Here is an 18256-nt window from a genome sequence, read left to right as displayed (position 1 = left end):
TGAGCACTACCTGCACACACTGTTCACTGGTCCATTCCCAAAGTCTTCTGCTGACGTAACTGCTGACAGGCACTCAGACTTCATCTTCAGCCTCCATCTTGGACAGCCTGACAGCTCCCAGTGTCACAGTAACAGTTAAGTGAGAAGTGAAACTGGTCACAGATATGACAAGCTGTAGGAACAATATTTAAACCTCCTAATATACAAACACCTATCAAAGTTATATGTAAAAAGTTATTTCTGGAAATAGTGTAAACAAACCAAATCATTCTAAATAAATGCAACATATAGTCAATTGTGACTTATATCTGTTGTTTTCCTCTTCATGACACATTTGTTGACCGATACGACTTTAAAAAACATATAATCACACTACGGAGTCACCTTTAGTCTGAAAATTATAGTACTTAGTTCATTACTGAAAAATTACTGTTGTTAATAAATATTTAAGCAGACAGTGTTTTAGGCGGTTAAGACAATGAATGAATGAATGGACCTAACCAAACGTGATCAGAGCTGAATACCTGATAAATGACCTGTGGTGTTAAACATTTATGTGGTCCTGATTAGAGCCTGAACAGAGGTAATTCACAAAAAAAAAAGGTTTTTAATCTATTTACTCAAGTAAACTTTGGCATGCCATTGTCGGCTTTAATCATATTAAACATAATTATCCAACAACAAAATTGTGGCGAGTGAAAATACTGAGTGGCTAGTAACTCTGTGAAAACACTAGCCACAGTGGCTGGTGAGCCAAAAAGTTAACGACAAGCCCTATATATATATATATATATATATATATATATATATATATATATATATATATATATATATATATATATATATATATATATATATATATATATATATATACAATATAAAAATATGAATATAAATAGTTTGGTTAAAGGGTTAAGACAGCTGCTGATGAAGGTGTCTTGATAGGTGTCAGCTAGGGCATTGACCAATACTGCATTCAAGAAAACAAGGGCATCCACGTCTACGTCGCTGCTGCTGGAGCTGCTAGCCATGACTGGGTGTAGCTTCAAATGGTTATGCAGTGAAGTCGTACTGCCATGGTACTTTAGGGTAGCCTTGCATATATTGCAGCTAACGGTCTTATCTGTTTTGGTGAAGGATTTCCAAACCTTGGACACTTGCAGTCGAGTCGTGACAGTCACCTCTGCCATGTTACCATAGACTGTGTAAGCATGTTACTTTCAGTCTTTTTCTCTTTGTTTTCGTCTCCTGTCTGCTGCTTGGCGTGCCTTACATGTTAACACAGCACCCCCAGCTGCATATCTGCGGTGGATCATTACTGTAGATGCTGTTTCACTGCTTCTTTACAGCACCGGGCTTTTAAAAGAAAGAAAATAAAGAAAGACGAATACTCGACTATCACGCCAAGCATCGAATAGTGGTTTTGGTAGTCCAAAATGCGAATATTCAATTATTCTGTTAAACCCCTAGTGTCAGCAAATTACATAATTTTGCGTAAACTTTGCATGTAAGTCAGTAGTAAAATCAGGATGAGCACACTTCACTGAGAGACATAAGAGGCAAAGCCTGACTATCTGCCACACATTTGGGATTAAAACTGTGCAATATATCTTTATGCTAAAAAGCTGCTTTTTAAATCATCACAGACAAGACCTCCACAAGTACATGTATATTCATTCGGCATAGGTTCTCTATATCTTTGCAGGTTTTGCCCATTACAGGTATGCAAAATGTTACTATTTCATTTTTCTCCAGAGATTAACAACAAAGTGCAATTTACAAGTTACTGGACCAGAGAAAAAAGTTCTAAACTTACTCAAATTAAAACATTATTGGCCCTTAACTGGAGAAAAGTTTTGTTCTTTGCAATGTTGAAATATTTCAGTTCCTCACAGCTGTCCTGAGAGTAGGAACCGTGTCCAGCCGTTAGTGATGAAGACGGACCATTTGAACTAATGGTGAAAAGAAAAAAGAATCAAATGAATCTAATGATGGCAGACACTACCACAATGGGGTAAGGGCAGGATTATTGCACCTGTTGAGTTGTTTTAATGATCACTGGCCTTACTGAGGCCTTTTTTACTGCTTTGTCATCATGCACTCAACTTTACTTGGCAGTCATATCAAACTACTCCTACTCCCTCATTCTACCTCAACACCCTCTCCTTATTGGAGAAGCTGGAGAGAGATACTGTGGTCCTGCGGGGCAACATCTGAAAACAAAGAACCCACTTCCTGTTTTGACAAACTACCCAACATATCTTTCCTGAAGTGCTGAGTAAAAGTGTTTAACGATTCAAGTTCTCTAAAAAATACATTTGTTTTATCTTGTTTCCTGTAGAAAAAAAAAGGTTGGCCAGGAAAAATAAATTCTGAACTTTTAAACATGAAGTCAAAAGTGCTCTTATCTAACAGCAAGAATATATTAATTCAGGCCTTTATTAAGTTTTCCTCAAACCCCAGATTTTCTTCAACAAGATATCTGACTGAACTCAAATCCCCCTGCAAGAGTCAAACCAAGTTTGGATTTTAACTTCAGAGCTGATTGAGAGGAACTCAGCCCGTGGGATTATACGGAGTAAAAATAGCACCGTACATGATAAAAACACAACTCTTGCTTTTCAGAAACTTTTTCTTCTCATCTTATCTTTCCTGTCCTTAAACCCAGAAAAGTTTCAGCTTTAAATCTCTCCATGAAGTATCTGCGAATGGATTAACTAAGGTGCTCCGGATGTCAGGTTATCTACCAAGCCAAAGTTGAGAGGCTCTGAGGCTGAAGATGTTTATCTGTAAGTGTGTGAAGCTGAACAGTCAGGAAGCTGTGCCCAAGTTCAGAATTTAGTCAGTGTCCAAAGAAAGCTTAGTTTGGAGGTCTTATGTAAAAGTGTTCCTCTGTAGGAATCATTTAGTGCTGTGTAAGGTAAGAAGAGCAGGTCAGAAGATTTTAAGATATTGATTATTTTGACCAGGGCTTGACATGAACTTTTGTGCTCACCAGCCACTGTGGCTAGTGGTTTCCCAGATTTGCTAGCCACTCAGCATTTTCACGAGTCACAATTTTGTTGTTGGATAATTATGTTTAAAATGATTAAAGCCAATGGTGACATGGTAAAGTTTACTTCAAATATATTTACAACTTTTTAAAATGTAATGAGCACACTCAAATAAAGTCAAACAACATACATAAGTCACACTAGACCATAAGTTATTTAGAATGAGTTTTTTTTTATTTATTTTTTTACAGTGTTTCCAGAGTGAACTTTTTACTTATAACTTTATAACTGTTTGTACATAAGGAGGTTTAAATATTGTTCCTTCAGCTCCTCATATCTGTAACTAGTTTCCCTTCTGTACGTGCCCGTCACAACGCCCACGCTCCACTCTCCTCCTCTCCTCTCCTGCTCTAGATGAGTGTTGCTGGTGAGATTGGTGCAGTTTGAGCTTAAATTAGCTCCATCCGATTATCGTCCTCACTTTTAAAAGGAGGAGTTTTGATGCTAGTTTGTGACTTAAAGGTCCCATATTATGCAAAAATCACTTTATTAAGTCTTTTAGTTAAATGTTTGGGTCTTTGGTTTCAGTGGCGTGGCGTGGAGATTTTTTTTGAGGAAGCCAAGTGAGACAAAGCCTCTTATCTGTATTTTTATTTTGGGAGTGGGGTACATAAAAGACTGTGTTGCTGTTTGTATATCGCTATTTCATGTAACGGAACGACCTGTTAGAGTGCCCAGACAGCGCTCATTTTACTTACTTTGAACACCGACACACGCCCTTTCACTCTCCCACCCTCACTCACTCATTCACACACGTACGTTGTCCTCTTGACTTAGCTTAAACATCTTATTAATTCATTCAACCGCACACTTAAACACACAACCGACAGCTTCATGCACGCTGCTAATGTGCTAATCTCCCTGATTTCATTCAGTGGCTCGAGGATGACGATACTGTGATTTGATTGGTTTGAGGCCAAAGACAGGGTGGCTTCCCTTGGCACAGTCTTGGTCAATCACAGATGAGCAGTGTCATGACCACGGCCTCATCTGATTGGTTAATCATTCTTGTTTTTTTTCACCAAGGGATGCCAACTCTGCTTGGCTTCCTTGCGGACAACAGCGTGCAGTATCATATTTTCACCACGCATTTGCCACAGAACATTTACGAGGGCGCTGTTTTACACATTGTAAAATGCTCAATAACTAGAGGAGAGGAATAAGGAAGAGATAACAGTGACAAAACACAGAACAATTATCGAAACTGTTACAAAGGAATATTTTCATTAAATCACAGCTACAGTCTAAAAAAAGAGAGGAAGCATGGCTTCCCTTGGCCTCCGGGAGAAAACGCCACTGTTTGGTTTTCCTCCCAGCCCACAAAATGTGATATTTAATGACAAAACCTGTACTTAGTAGTGCTTGTGAATGTAAAATCCTGACCTAAAATGAGCTGTTTGGAATTTCCGGGGTTTGCCGACGTCTGCAAGTCCCTTTTTTGAATATTCAGGAGCAAGTCTGACCGGATTGGTCCACCGGAGCAAATACCCCCGAACCCCCTCCCCGCCCACTCCTCTCCCCGCATCTTTAGAGAAATCTCTCCAGCAATGGGGAGAGGAGTGTGGCTGTTTTTGGCTGTAAACAACCATATAGTTCCATGCACAAGCTTCCCATCTCAGAAGAAGACAAGACTAGAGCCTGGCTCCACACAACAGGGTTTTAAAAATCTTAAAAGATTCAGAAATCGGGCTGTATCTCACACATAAGGAGAATCTTCACAGATCATCTTCTCTTAAATCTTATGCACACTCTAACAAGATTTGAAAATACTGACCAGCCCACACTACAGGAATTCACCAAATATCAAATATGAAACATGTTTGAAAATTATCGGGGCAGCTCTGACGAGTCTGTGAGACAATCGTGGGGGTAAAGATTAATCTGTCAACCGCTCACACTAGAAGATAATCTTGGCCGAACATCGGGGCATTCATTTACGAGGGAAATGTTCCAGCTACACTCAGTAAAACCGTGCATGTGTGTGCTTGTCACTTCACTGTCGACTACCTTTCCAACTTTGGACGGTACAACAACAACGGTCGGTGTTATTGTCAAGCCTTGATTATGACCATTTTTACTTACAGGTAGGGTCTGCAGGAATGTTCATAACTTGTTAGCGAACACAACATTCAAACTGGGCTCCTCCTTGGCTCAGTGCCAACGGCAGTGCACGCCCACAGCCTCCGACTGTGACTACGTGAACTCACTCACCAGTCCAGCAACCACCTGTAGCATCACATTTCTTTGTGGGAGAGACTTAAGAGTCATGCAGCGGACTTGACATGTTAGCACAAGCTAATCATGGGTATTTCACGCAAACCTGGTTAGCAGAACCCAACTCTCGTCACTCTTCCATGCTCCCATGCTTCCAAGCTCCCAAAAGTGAGTGGAAGTCAAGCCAAGCTTCACCCTCGTTTAAAAAAAGCTTTATCTTTTCCGAGCTGGGTTTCACTGTGGTTGTGTTTTTCTTCCTCTGTGCTGTGTCCCCTATCATAGCTGCTCAGGATCGCTTCTTCCACTCACTATGTCACATTGAGCACACTGTGATCGGCTGAGGTAGTTATGTCTTCTCTCTGCCTAGAAACATCTAGATACAACAAAATCATCAATATACAGGCAGAGGAGGGGTTGAGGCCAACACAGACACTAACACACATGTACAGAGGCCTATAGGAGATGATTGAGAAGGATTATTCCTGTAAAATTTAGGAAAATCCTGCAGACCCTAACTTTAAAGTAAGTTTAATGAATGACATCAGAAAGAGGCATGAGACACAATTCACCATGAAATATTATTTCCACTGGTTCATATTATTTCCCCTCACTATGTCCATTGTCATTCTGCAGAAGACACTAAGTTGTGTGTCGTAGGCTTTGTACACACACTGCCAAATGTACAGTATCAGGTCTCAAGAGTACAATACTCCCTCTTTAAATGTGCTGTGGGGAGAATTTGTTTTAACACCTATTGGCCCAGATTTACACATTGTCAAAAAGACGTGAGGTGTATGTTTGTTTTAGAAATGAATTGAGATCAGATCACACAAATTTTCTTTGTTCAAGCTAAATTTTTACTGGATTCAACGTGAAAAAGTAAGGTATTTATCATCAGTTATGTAGTGTTGTTGCTTTAGGTGTGAGAAGCAAACTTTGTCTGTTTGTACCATAGTTTAGTAGCTGGCTATATGTAGCTCTACTGACAGCCCAGTGCTCGGAGACGTGTCTGTAATGTGTAAGGTTAGTAAATCCTGGTTATGTCCTGCCAGTCATCTACCAAGTAGAGCTAACGTAACCTCACTCTTCATTTTATTGATAGACTCTCAAGTTTGAACAGACCACTGCAGAATAACTGCTGCATGAGGGTTGGAATCAACATTAGCATAAACAGTTTAGCCCTTTTAGCCTTTAGCTTGTGCTCTGTCACTCTCCTGTTTCTCTTTCTTCTGCTCTTCTGTCCTTTTTCTGTCTGACAGTTAGGCTCCAGTGTCCACCATCTAGAGCTGGGGGATATATTGAATATACTCGATGTATCGCAGGTTTATGCACGTGAGGTGTATAAAATTACTATATTGCAAACATCGAGTATACACAGTAACCCTAAATGTTTTCAGACCCTGTAATGTAAATCTCTTCAGTGTTTTGTTTGTTTCACTCTCTGCTGCTCAGCCGGTGCTCCTCTCACAGCAAGAAACACGCTCCCCCGCCCATCCAGAAAACTTCTTCTGCACCTGCGTGTTTTTGTATAAGCAGAGGAAAGAAAAAACTTGCTTGCACATGTGGGTTCCTGGGGCTTGTTTTCTAGAGCGTAGTTGCCCATTAGGGTTTGCCAAATTGTCCAAATGACCCATGCCCGATTCTCTCCCAACTCTCCACAACAAGAAACGACCATAGACTGTATAAAACATGGACGCAGTCTCGCCAATGTCACCCGTCTGTTTCTGAAACAGAAAATGAAGCACATTGGCTATAGCGGCCATATTGGTAGTGGCAAGGGCTCAGCCTACAGCCATAGGACGCCTGTCGTTTTTTTTTTTAACTAGGCTGTAAACACGTTAATTTCTGCTTTGAAAATTGCTTTTTTTGGTTTGGTGTGTATGTGACTTCCGGTACTTCTGGTGCCAGCCTCATGGGAACACACGCGAAACAGCAGATTTTAGCACTTACCATTGTCTCATATTCTTAGACCGGAGGTTGCCGCTTGGAAACGACATGTTCTTGAGTTTCACTTTCGCTTTTCTGCGCTTCTCTAAAATTGATTCCAGATAAACAATATTACCATTTCTCTCAAACATTCTTCACAAATCTGTCTAAATGTGTGATAGTGAGCACTTCTGCTTTGCTGAGATAATTCATCCCACCTCACAGGTGTGCCACATCAAGATGCTCATCAGACACCATGATTAGTGCACAGGTGTGCCTTAGACTGTCCACAATAAAAGACCACCCTGAAATGTGCATTTTTTTTTATTTTGCTTTATTGGGGGTCTGGGGACTCAGAACCAGTCAGTATCTGGTGTGACCACCATTTGCCTCATGCAGTGCAACACATCTTCTTCGCACATCAGAATATCGAGATATGTATCTTGTATCGTGATATAGCCTAAAAATATTGAGATATTGGTTTTTGACCATAACATGCAGCCCTACTACCATTACTATAAAATTAATCACAGATTAATTCAGCAGAGAAAAACACAGATCTCTCATCTCTCTACTCAACTTCGTCAGCCAGTTTGGTGTTGTTACAGAGACTTTGAAATGTCCTAAATCAATCCAGTCCTGTCTGACCTGATCGGGAAGCTGAGAAATAGCATTTAAAAGTAACCTGCATATTGGTGCTGATAGTTTTTAAATGTGGATTACAATCAGGCATATATCTAGAAAAGAGATCACTTAGAAACTCCTCACAGGGACTTTAAGTTGTTGCTATTGAACATTAATAAAGCACAGAAAGTAATTTTGTTACAATACATCAATATTTTGTTTGTATGACAAGTTATGGCCATGTTACTAGAGGTAAAACACAGTCAGATGCCCCCCCTCCACAGACACACACAAAAAACACAAACAGGAACACAGGTACAAAAGCAGGATGCAGTCAATGAGACTCCAGCAATTAAAACTCAGACTCTTGGATGGAGACCAGATAAGAGTAACTCACGTGTAGAAATGGTCACACACACACACACACACACACACACACACACACACACACACACACACACACACACACACACACACAAACACACACACACACACACACACACACACACACACACACACACACACACACACACACACACACACACACACACACACGATGAATACAGTTAACTTGGTGTCGTGGAGTCTTGTGGGTGCAGTGACATATGGTGGTAGAACGTGGGTAACTCCCTCTCAAGACAATCACTTGAAACTGTGTAACATCACATGGCTGACCACAGATGACCTCAGTTACCACGATGCTCCCCAGCAAAAATAAAATCCTGACTGTTAAAAACCACAAGAAGGCATCTCTTCCCACTTCAGTCTGAGTTTTTCTATTTCTATCTGTGTTATGTTTCCACTCCTATTTCTGTAACAGACAACCAAAGGTTAAAGAGAAACCCACACAAACACTAGAGACGCTGCACAAAGCCACCCCTGCCTGCTCAGAGCAGACTCATTGTCTCTTAGATTTACATCCAGACTTGAAGGGCTCGTTCAAAAATAACCACACAAAGAAAAAGATCATAAAAACCTGACTGAACAATCAAAGACTAGCATTAGAGCAGTTTGGAAATGATCCCTCTGTAACACCACCAATCATTACCAACCTGAGAGGGGAGGCTCTCACGAGGCAGACACAAGGAACCACAGAGATGTCAAGTTTCATTTTAAATAATACTAGACTACACTATAGATCATGATACAGTTAACCACATGTTGGTTACAGCAACAACATAAATAAATAATAAATGACAGAAAAGGGCCTTGAATTTGAGTGAGGTGAAGTTGATCTCTTAGGGAGAGGGGCCCTCCTGTGGTGAAAGTGTAACACTGCAGATGACAGAAACTGCTCATTGTTGAGCTTTAGTACACACAAAGAATAACATTAAGCAGAATATAACAGTGATTAAAACCTTTATTTTCCTACTGATTTTATGTAATATATAAAATGAGGTCTGAATTGCTTGTAACAAGTAAAAGTTTTTAACTTGTTACAAGAAATTTAGACCTCATTTTAATATTTAAATAACTTAATTTAAGACATTTTTATGACTGGTCAGGTGATGTTGTCCATATTAAGTCTAAAAAGACACGTTATAAAAAAATAATAAAGAAACACTTGATAAGATCTTAATTTTTTCCAGTGTGGCTGCCATATGGGACACATATCCTACACAGTGTTTATGAACAAGTCTTTGACCCCCTCCTGCGTGAATTAATTAACAATTATGAAAATAGGTTGTTTTTATGTGTTTTTGCATTCTTACAATGTTAAATTTAGTGGAGATTGTTACATGGAGCGTTATCCTGCTGGAAGTAGCCATCAGAAGATGGGTACACTGTGCTCATAAAGGGATGGACATGGTCAGCAACAATACTCAGGTAGGCTGTGGACTTTAAACCATGCTCAGTTGGTACTAAGGGGCCCGAGGTGAGCCAAGAAAATATCCCCCACACCATTACACCAGCAGCAGCCTGAACCGTTGATACAAGGCAGGATGGATCTATGCTTTCATGTTGTTGATGCCAAATTCTGACCCTACCATCTGAATGTGGAGCAGAAATCCAGACTCATCAGACCAGGCAACGTTTTTCCAATCTTCTATTGTCTAGTTTTGGTGTTGCTGTGTGAACTGTAGCCTCAGTTTCCTGTTCTTAGTTGACAGGAGGGTCACCCGGTGTGGTCTTCTGCTGCTGTAGCCCATCTGCCTCAAGGTTGGACGTGTTGTGCGTTCAGAGATGCTCTTCTGCAGACCTCGGTTGTAACCAGTGGTTATTTGAGTTACTGTTGTCTTTCTATCAGCTCCAACCAGTCTGTCCATTCTCCTCTGACCTCTGGAATCAACAAGGCATTTTGACCCACAGAACTGCTGCTCACTGGATATTTTCTCTTTGTAAACCCTAGAGATGGTTGTGGGTTAAAATCCCAGTAGATCAGCAGTTTCTGAAATACTCAGACCAGCCCGTCTGGCACCAACAACCATGCCACGTTCAAAGTCCCCTAAATCACCTTTCTTCCCCATTCTGATGCTCAGTTTGAACTGCAGCAGATCATCTTGACCATGTCTACATGCCTAAATGCACTGAGTTGCTGCCATGTGATTGGCTGATTAGAAATTTGAGTTAACGAGCAGTTGGACAGGTGTGTTCATTAAAGTTGCTGGTGAGTGTATGTAACTATGTAAGAATTTTGTAAAAACCTGTTACTGTTAGTAAAAGATTTTTTTCTCATCCGGTTGCTTTTGGGCCGTACGTGGTCTGCAGGCTGCTAATCAATTGGGCCGCTCGTCTAAGCTTTCACTTATATTTCCTAAGTGTCCTTTACACCACTCTCAGGGCCTCAATCTTCACTCTTCTACTCTCCACTATTTGGAAAGATCCTGTTTCAAAATCCCTCTTCCCTTATCCTGGTTTGTGTAATAAACCCCCTGTACTACCTAGAACCTGTCACTCTTTAGTTCATCTGAGTTCACGTCTGTCATTTCTTTAACCTTCATCATTTGTTTTAAGGGACAGATGTTCACCACACATGAGCATTTTTAATAACAACAAACAAACAACAAATTAATTAAACAGAAAATGAAGAAAGCGAAACAACTGGAAGGTATTGAAAGCCACAAAGTAAATTCAGGCAGTAGGCTTTATGAATTGTAAACTTAATGTATAGGCCTATAGTGATGCTTTTAATTATTAGCCTGATTTTTTTTAATGTGTGATTGCACATAAGTGCAAGTCCTTTCAAAGACGGAATGACAGCTCTTTCAGCCTTCTCCACACCACTGCTGTGTGGTGTAGGAAAGATATAACATATTGAATGGACTGAAAATGAATCTCTGGTGAGAAAGTTATGTGCATTTTTGTGTGTTCAATGATGAAAGTTTATATTGTGCTGAAAAAACAAAGTTTTATCAATGTATGCTAACCGCTGGCATATCAATGCAATTTACAAAGTCAAGGTACAGTCATCAAGGTAGTGCCAAGTGCTCTTTAAAGTTTTTTGTATATTAAGAGCTATATAACATATTGAATGGATTAAGAATGAATCTCTTGTGTGAGGATATTACACTCGTTTGTGTTTTCAGTCATAAAAAATGAAATTTTGCTTGAAAACCCAAGTTTTATCATTGCATGCTAACAGCTAGCATGTGAATGCAGTTTCCCTTTGTATGTTAGCATAGCGCTAGGTTTTTATATCAAAGCTCCTAATGTACCAAAACAACATCAAACCTACCTCTATATGTCTAACATGTTGAATGTATGGAACAAGACTCTCTTGTCAGAGAGTTTTATAACAGTGGGCTCTCAGGGAGATCTCTTGTAGCCCAGTTTTTACCTTATGCTTTTATAAAAGGACAAACACACTAAGTAAGAAGTATATGGTATAAACACATGATTTAACTTACTTTAAAGTATGGTTGACCTGAAGCTCTTGACTATAAACACGAAAGTAAGACTTCTAGCTCAGGCTAGCTAGTGTTAGCAAATAACCATCAACGCTCCAAACAAATAAAAACACATACATTTTGAAGCCTTTTTATGACTTGCTACATGGTATTGTACTAAATACCTGGATGATTCTCTATATATCATTGACTGACACTTTAGACAACTCCAGCAAACATCGTATTTATTTGATCTCTGCCATCATAACACTGTCTACAGTCACTTTCTAATGTTTCTTTCTTTAACTGAAAATGCCCATGCATACTCACAGCAATATGGGAGTGATTTGTGCATAGAGCCCATACAAAAGGTCTAGATGAAGATCATGAAGCTGGCTCTATGTGCTGGCTGTTGTTCACTTACTGCAATGACGCATTAAAAGATAAAGTTCAATACACCCACGTGTGAAAAATATATGGGCGAGATAAGTGAGAATTATTCAGACCGCTGACAATTTGTAATAATTAAGGAGGATGTCTGTGTATTTATTTCTGAGTGAATCAATCATGTATGGAAGCCCATTTGTGCCAGTTAAAAGATTTTTTTGCCCATATTCAGTCATAATTATGGGGAAAAAAGTCAAAATTATGAGATAAAGTCATAATTTCTACCCCATATAGGCTGTGCTGGCACCTGCAAGGTTTCACAGGTCATGGTGCACTGAGTCTTTTCAAGTATCATAGAGGTGTGTGCTAGGGGTAGGAGAAAAAATTGAAAATCAATATATTGGGATTTTTTGTTTGACAATATCAAAATTGGTATTCTTTCTCAAAAAGTCTTTTTTTATTCAAATTCTTTATTTCAGTCTTTGTCTATGAACTGGATTGGAAAAAAAAATACCACTTTTCTTCAGCAAGGAGTGAAATGTTTCTCCAACTCACTTGATGTGCATTTTATTGGAAAATATGGCCCCTGATTTAGTTTGTAGACATTATCATCATCATTTGACTTTTCCACATGGTCTAGTGTTAAAAACAAAACTGAAAAATCATAAATATGCAAGAATTGCAATTTAATTCAATCTAATTTAAGTGGAATAAGTACCCTAAAGATCGTAACAGAATTTAATCATGAGAATAGCATATTGTCCCAGTAGTGTGCACAAATCATGCATGTGTGAGAGACATGCACAGGCCATCTCTCTCCATCTCTCTCTTGTATTATATGAAAAAATTAAACATACGTAATCACGTAACATTGTTACATGTATTCTGTTGCCCCACAAGCCTGGTTATGTCAGATTCTTTTCAGCACAGCACAAAACTGGGAAATAACCACTCAGAAGACACATTCTAATTAATGAAATTTATTTCAAACTGATTAATGATGTTTTTACAATTCACCGGGTTGCAAACTACATCAGGGTAAATGCAGGATGAATTTATAATGCTGATTTAATTGTATTGATTTGATATACATTGGGACATTTGATATTTCCCTTGTCCATTTATTCACTAAACCTCTCCAGAGCTCTCTGTAAGGTCGGTGCCACTGGAGGAAGAAGGATCTGCAAGAGAAAAATAAAAACAAAAACACTGGTTAATATTCATCTGGCTGTTTGCATGTAAGAATCTATCAATGTTGTTAATTTAAACAGAAGTAACACAGGAATGAATAAAAATCACACCTTAAATTCAAAGTTTTTGTTGCTGTTAAGTTTGGTAAGAAGTCACTTAACACAACAGGTCAGCATAAGATTACATCACTTTATCTCACACTACAGTGTTCTGACCTGCATGGGCACAGACCAGCTTTGGGAGGAAGGAAGAAAATGCTGTTTGAGACACTTACAGACGCATGTGTAAGCCACATCCAGGTACTTGTAAGTACCACCGCAAGGATCTCCAAAGACTGAGTTGCTGGCTCTGATCTTACAGCTGTTCTTGCCATTGCAGCTGTGGGTTAAGATGGAAAAAATGAGCATGAAACAGATTTTTCTATGGAGAACAAAATTTTACTTTTTTACTTTAAAAACAAAACAAAAAATGATGATAACACCTCCAGTACATGTTTGAAAAAAGTTACCAACTGTACCTTGCAGCAACTTTTGTGGTGGGGTTTACACAGTTGACATTTTGGATTTGAGAGGCAGGCCTGTTGTGGGAGCATGTGGTCTGGTCACGACGTCCGTAGTCAGCGCCATAGACAACTATTTCCTGCCCCACATCTGAGAGAAATGGGAGAATTTAGGATGGCACCGTGGAAAGCGGTGATGCAAGAGACAAATAACCAAGGTAGTGTAGTCTTGAGGTAAGTGTTAATATATTTTTAAAATGTTTTTTAAAAAAGTAACTTACCACAAAACAGGAAGGCGTAGGAGTGCTCACACGTGGTCAAGGTCACTGTTAAAGTAACATACTAATATTAGACATCGCACACACATGATTTAAATCTCAAGACCAGTTGAAAATTCAGATTGCAGTAAATTGCTTTTTTCTCTCACTCCCATTTTTTTCTTTTTGCATTTTGTAGCTCTTCTTAGTGCACCTTAAAGATCCAACAGTGCAGAATATAAATTTATGCAGTTTTTTGACTGGTCTTAAAATTTTAATCAGGTTTGTATTGTAGAGGTAACAGTGCAAGTTTAGCACAAAGATGTAACTGACATGCTGGGAGGCAGGTGTAGTTGGTTTGCAGATATTTGTAGGTGCCAGGGCACGGATCGGGGTTACGGACCACATTTGGGGTGTACTCGCACTCCATCTTGCCATCACACCTGTGGGTAAAGTAATGATAAAATGTGTTGAGCTCAAATAAAAACAAACGTAAGTAGTCTAAGGCCCCGTTTACAGGACAACGTTTTATCCAAAAACGCTGAAATGCAGTGAAAAAAAATCTGTGTTTACATGGAAACGCTTTGGGACTTAAAATGCTGTAGTAAGCTTCCCAGGCCTGTAGGTGGTGCTATAACTGTCTTGTATAGAAGCAGCTTTTGATAGATCTCCACTGAAGTAGAGTTGAGCCGATCAACTGGTGCTTTGGTAAATACTAAGTGCAGAAGTGGAGCCACAGATGCACGTTTTGTATGAAGACAGTCAGCAGCACAAGCACAACATGGTAGTTGGGACGTTCGTAACAACAATGCTTTTGTCCTGTTGTATGTGCTCACGCAGAGCGAAGCGTGATGTCAGTGTTCCCACTGAAAACCCTGACTTACTGTTTACACGGCAACAGTGTCGGCAGCATTTCAGAAAAATCCCACTCTGGAGGCTGTTTTCAAAAGCTTGCGTTATAGGTCGGCTGAAAAGCCGTTTCCATGTAAACGCGAGGCTGAAACGCAACAAAACTTTTGCGTTTCAGCCTCAAACCATTGTTGAGTAAATGGCCCCTAATAAAGTATCTCAAGTCCTTTGTTTTTTTTGTTTGTTTGTTTTTGGATTGTCTTAGTGGTGCATTCCTCCAGCAGGGGGTTCCTTGTTTCCAGCTCTGCTATTTAGGGGGTCTGATAAGTTTGGGAAACCTGAGCTACACTGTCTGATTCTTGTTTTTACCAGCAGGGTCCTGGAACAGAACTTCCCAGTTGCAGCTACATCTTTCTGATAAACATGAATGATTAAAAAAGCTTCTACTCAAGATCACCTGTCAAACGGTTCAACTGATGAGGTGTGTGCTGATCTGCAAAAGTGCTCCTTTTAAAATGACACACTTTAAAAACCCAGTGACATCCTGACCCATTCATTAAAGCCAGTATTAATAAATCCTTCGTTCAGGATGATGAATTTTTATTCTTGTTCTGCATGTGTAATGTGTACCTTCTCTTCAGTGTGTTCACTGTGCCTTCCTGAGCGCATGCTGTGTTGGAAATCTGTCCCTGAGGTCTGCCTGCGCTGCAGGTGGTGCTGTCCATACGTCCATACAGCGCTGACTGCACACTGATCACTCCAGAGGCTGGTACACACAAATAGAGAAATGACAAATGAGCAGTGCAAAGTGCAAATTGGAGACACTAATCAATTAATAGATAGGTCAATGATTTCATTTTTTAATGAACTTGAGTCAATCAAAAATTGGATGTGACATAGAATCAGGAAGTCTTGTGTCATTGTGAGTGAGTGAGAGGCACAATCTCCTCTGTATTTCTGCCTTAAGTCCGCTTTATAATTTACTTCATGATCTAAGTCTATTCATACCTAAACGGCTACACTGGTTCATTGTTATCAGAAACAACTCATTGTTAAAAAGAGAAGTTTTGTAACAAACATTTGCCTGTCAAACAGATTGTCTATTGTGTGAGACTTTATTCTGCGGTGTTGTCTTTGTTTTCAACAGATATGAAATACAGCTGTAGAGAAATTGTGCTTTTGAGCAGATGGCTCAGTCATACCACAGCTGAGGCGCTGGACATTTGAACTTTCACAGGTGATAACGCTGTCAGTAGAAACAGCTAAAAGGAAAGAAGTCAGAGTATTAGCTGAGAGAATTCAAAACCACATACAAAATAAAATCATCAAACATCATTTCATGTTTATTATTTACCCGACATCATGAGCAAACATGTTGCTGCAAACACTGAAAAAGAAAAAAAAAAATCTTTATTGTGTAAAAGCACAAGATATTATAATTATTAGTTACAGTTTTCATGGATTTAAAACCAAGATATAGATATAAATGTCTTTTAAAGGATCATTGGGTAATGCAGGAATGGTTATGACACACACAGACATACACAGATGAGCACACTCCATATAGCTGACAGAGAGTCGGGAAAAATAATGTTGCAACCACCACTAGAAACGCAGAAAAAACAAACAAACAAACAAAAACCCTTTTCCTTTTTAAGCACTGTTATCTTACTGAAAACACTGATGAGAATTGTCTCCCCTCATAGCCCAAATGTTGAAGAACACTTGTCTAAGTGCCCTCCTTGGAGCAAAATGTGTGCCAAAGTGCCCTCCTGGTTAGTACACTAAATGGCCCATTTGGGTGGAAAAAAACATACAAAACAGCGCTATTGGCTGGATAATTTCTGATAAACTGCCCTCTTTAATGGCAAAAACCCACTCTGTGTGCTTTTCTAGTTCTTTTTACCCCTTCCATTGAAAAAGTCTGTGCTTGACACTGCAGGTCACCAGTTGGGCTTTTTTGGGGCTTGTTTCGTCAGAGCTGGTTGCTTCTTTTTATTGTGAGGTTTGGCAACACAGGTTGCATCATTTAGATCCTCTGCAGGCCAAGGGAAGGTCAACAGTAAGTTCACTCATTTATTTTTCTGTGTATTCATTAATATTTAAGCCGTGACTGAGGGGGTTAAAACCTCAGCTCAGTCCTGTTATTTAAATTATTGTTGTTTTGTGGCTATATTTTATGTTTTTGCTAGTTAAATGCTAGAAACTCATTCCTGTTCTTTTCCCTGTTACTTCTTTCTTTTTAAACCTATTTAACAAATATACACTCGCACTTATACACAAACTTTCACATATATACACACATACACATATGTGAACGCACATGCACTCGTATGCACGTACAGACACACGCACACCCATGTGCATTTACGCACACACACGCACACGCACACACACACACACACACACGCAAACACATACCAGTGCAGGGTCTGGGACCCTTTTTTTTTGAAGTTATGTAGCACTACTGTTTGGGAGGTAATGTAATGGTTTGAAATGACACTGGTATTTATAGATTTTTCTTGATTACTGTACCATCCATGATGCATGAGAATTATTGATGAAAGTAGTATGTTACTAGATACAGTCAGCAAAAGAAGCTTAAAGTTGTGTTTTTCATGTGTTACAGCTGAGTTTTATTCAGCATTCGGCAACAACTTATCATTAAATAGCGTTAATGTGGTTATCTGGGGACATCAGCAGGGGGGACAATTGCAGCTGAGTAATTTAAGATGAAACTGCTCACTCACCATTTGTTCCATAATCAGAACAAATGGACTGAAATGTTTTATGTAATGCAGATTTTAAAAGTTTGAACATGACATGGACTTTTTATTTATACTGTTATTTTATTTTATTTTATTTTAATCAATTGAATAATTCATTAATTAATTTATCATTTTCTATTTTGTTTTATTTTATTTATTCTTTCTTTTTTTTTTTCTTTTTTTTTTGGGCGGGGGGGGGGGGGGGGGGGGGGGGGGTATTTCACAGGAGCATTTAACCAGCCCATTTTTGAAATACACTTTCTCTTAAGGAGAAAACAAAAGAAATAAGGTTAAAACATGCTTTTTAGATGTCACATGAGTATTAATCCCAAGCCTGAGAAAAATGCAACTGTCTCTGACCTAGGAACCTTGTAAAACAATAAAATAAAGCTGCCTGAGATGGGCCAGCACACACTTTGAGTGGTTCAATGTGTGTATTATCAGATTTAGAGTTTAAAAAAAGACTGAAATTTAACTTTATTTTCAGAGAGATACAACAAAATATGGCACTGATTCAGTGGAATGAACCAAGGGGATCATGTGAAATAAATGAATAAATAAATGCCGCAGCAAACCTGACTTAGCCTGAAAATTGTACCCAGGAGCTGGTGTAAAACATTCAGGGTGAGGCTGAAGAGAAAAATTTGGCTTTTGTGTTCAT

At 39.2% G+C, this 18256-nt stretch overlaps 1 protein-coding gene across 1 annotated transcript; it reads right to left on the bottom strand.

Annotated features, from left to right (window-relative positions):
• Nucleotides 1-13055: 13055 nt before the first annotated feature.
• On the bottom strand, nt 13056-16188 carry LOC141798980 (L-rhamnose-binding lectin SML-like). The gene is made up of 8 exons (XM_074680991.1): nt 16182-16188; nt 16030-16089; nt 15458-15593; nt 14312-14421; nt 14003-14047; nt 13740-13872; nt 13497-13600; nt 13056-13212 (listed from the first exon to the last, which is right to left on the bottom strand). Exons 1-8 carry the CDS (start codon nt 16186-16188, stop codon nt 13160-13162), a joined length of 648 nt encoding a protein of 215 aa, XP_074537092.1. The 3' UTR covers nt 13056-13159.
• Between the last annotated feature and the right edge of the window lie 2068 nt (nt 16189-18256).

This window comes from Halichoeres trimaculatus, unplaced genomic scaffold, assembly GCF_033239565.1.
Source record: "Halichoeres trimaculatus isolate MK-OKI-2021-1 unplaced genomic scaffold, fHalTri1.1 fHalTri1_scaffold_11, whole genome shotgun sequence".
In the NCBI taxonomy this organism is placed as follows: domain Eukaryota; kingdom Metazoa; phylum Chordata; class Actinopteri; order Labriformes; family Labridae; genus Halichoeres; species Halichoeres trimaculatus.
Note: the sequence above shows the minus strand (reverse complement) of the source record. Positions and strands in the feature narration are given on the sequence as shown.

Bases quoted from the DNA above. Each gene is read 5' to 3' on its own strand.
- LOC141798980 (XM_074680991.1), bottom strand. The intron at 14,422-15,457 runs GTACACATTACA...CTTTACCCACAG, and splicing joins GTGAACACACTGAAGAGAAG to GTGTGATGGCAAGATGGAGT. The intron at 13,601-13,739 runs GTACAGTTGGTA...CTTAACCCACAG, and splicing joins ACCACAAAAGTTGCTGCAAG to CTGCAATGGCAAGAACAGCT.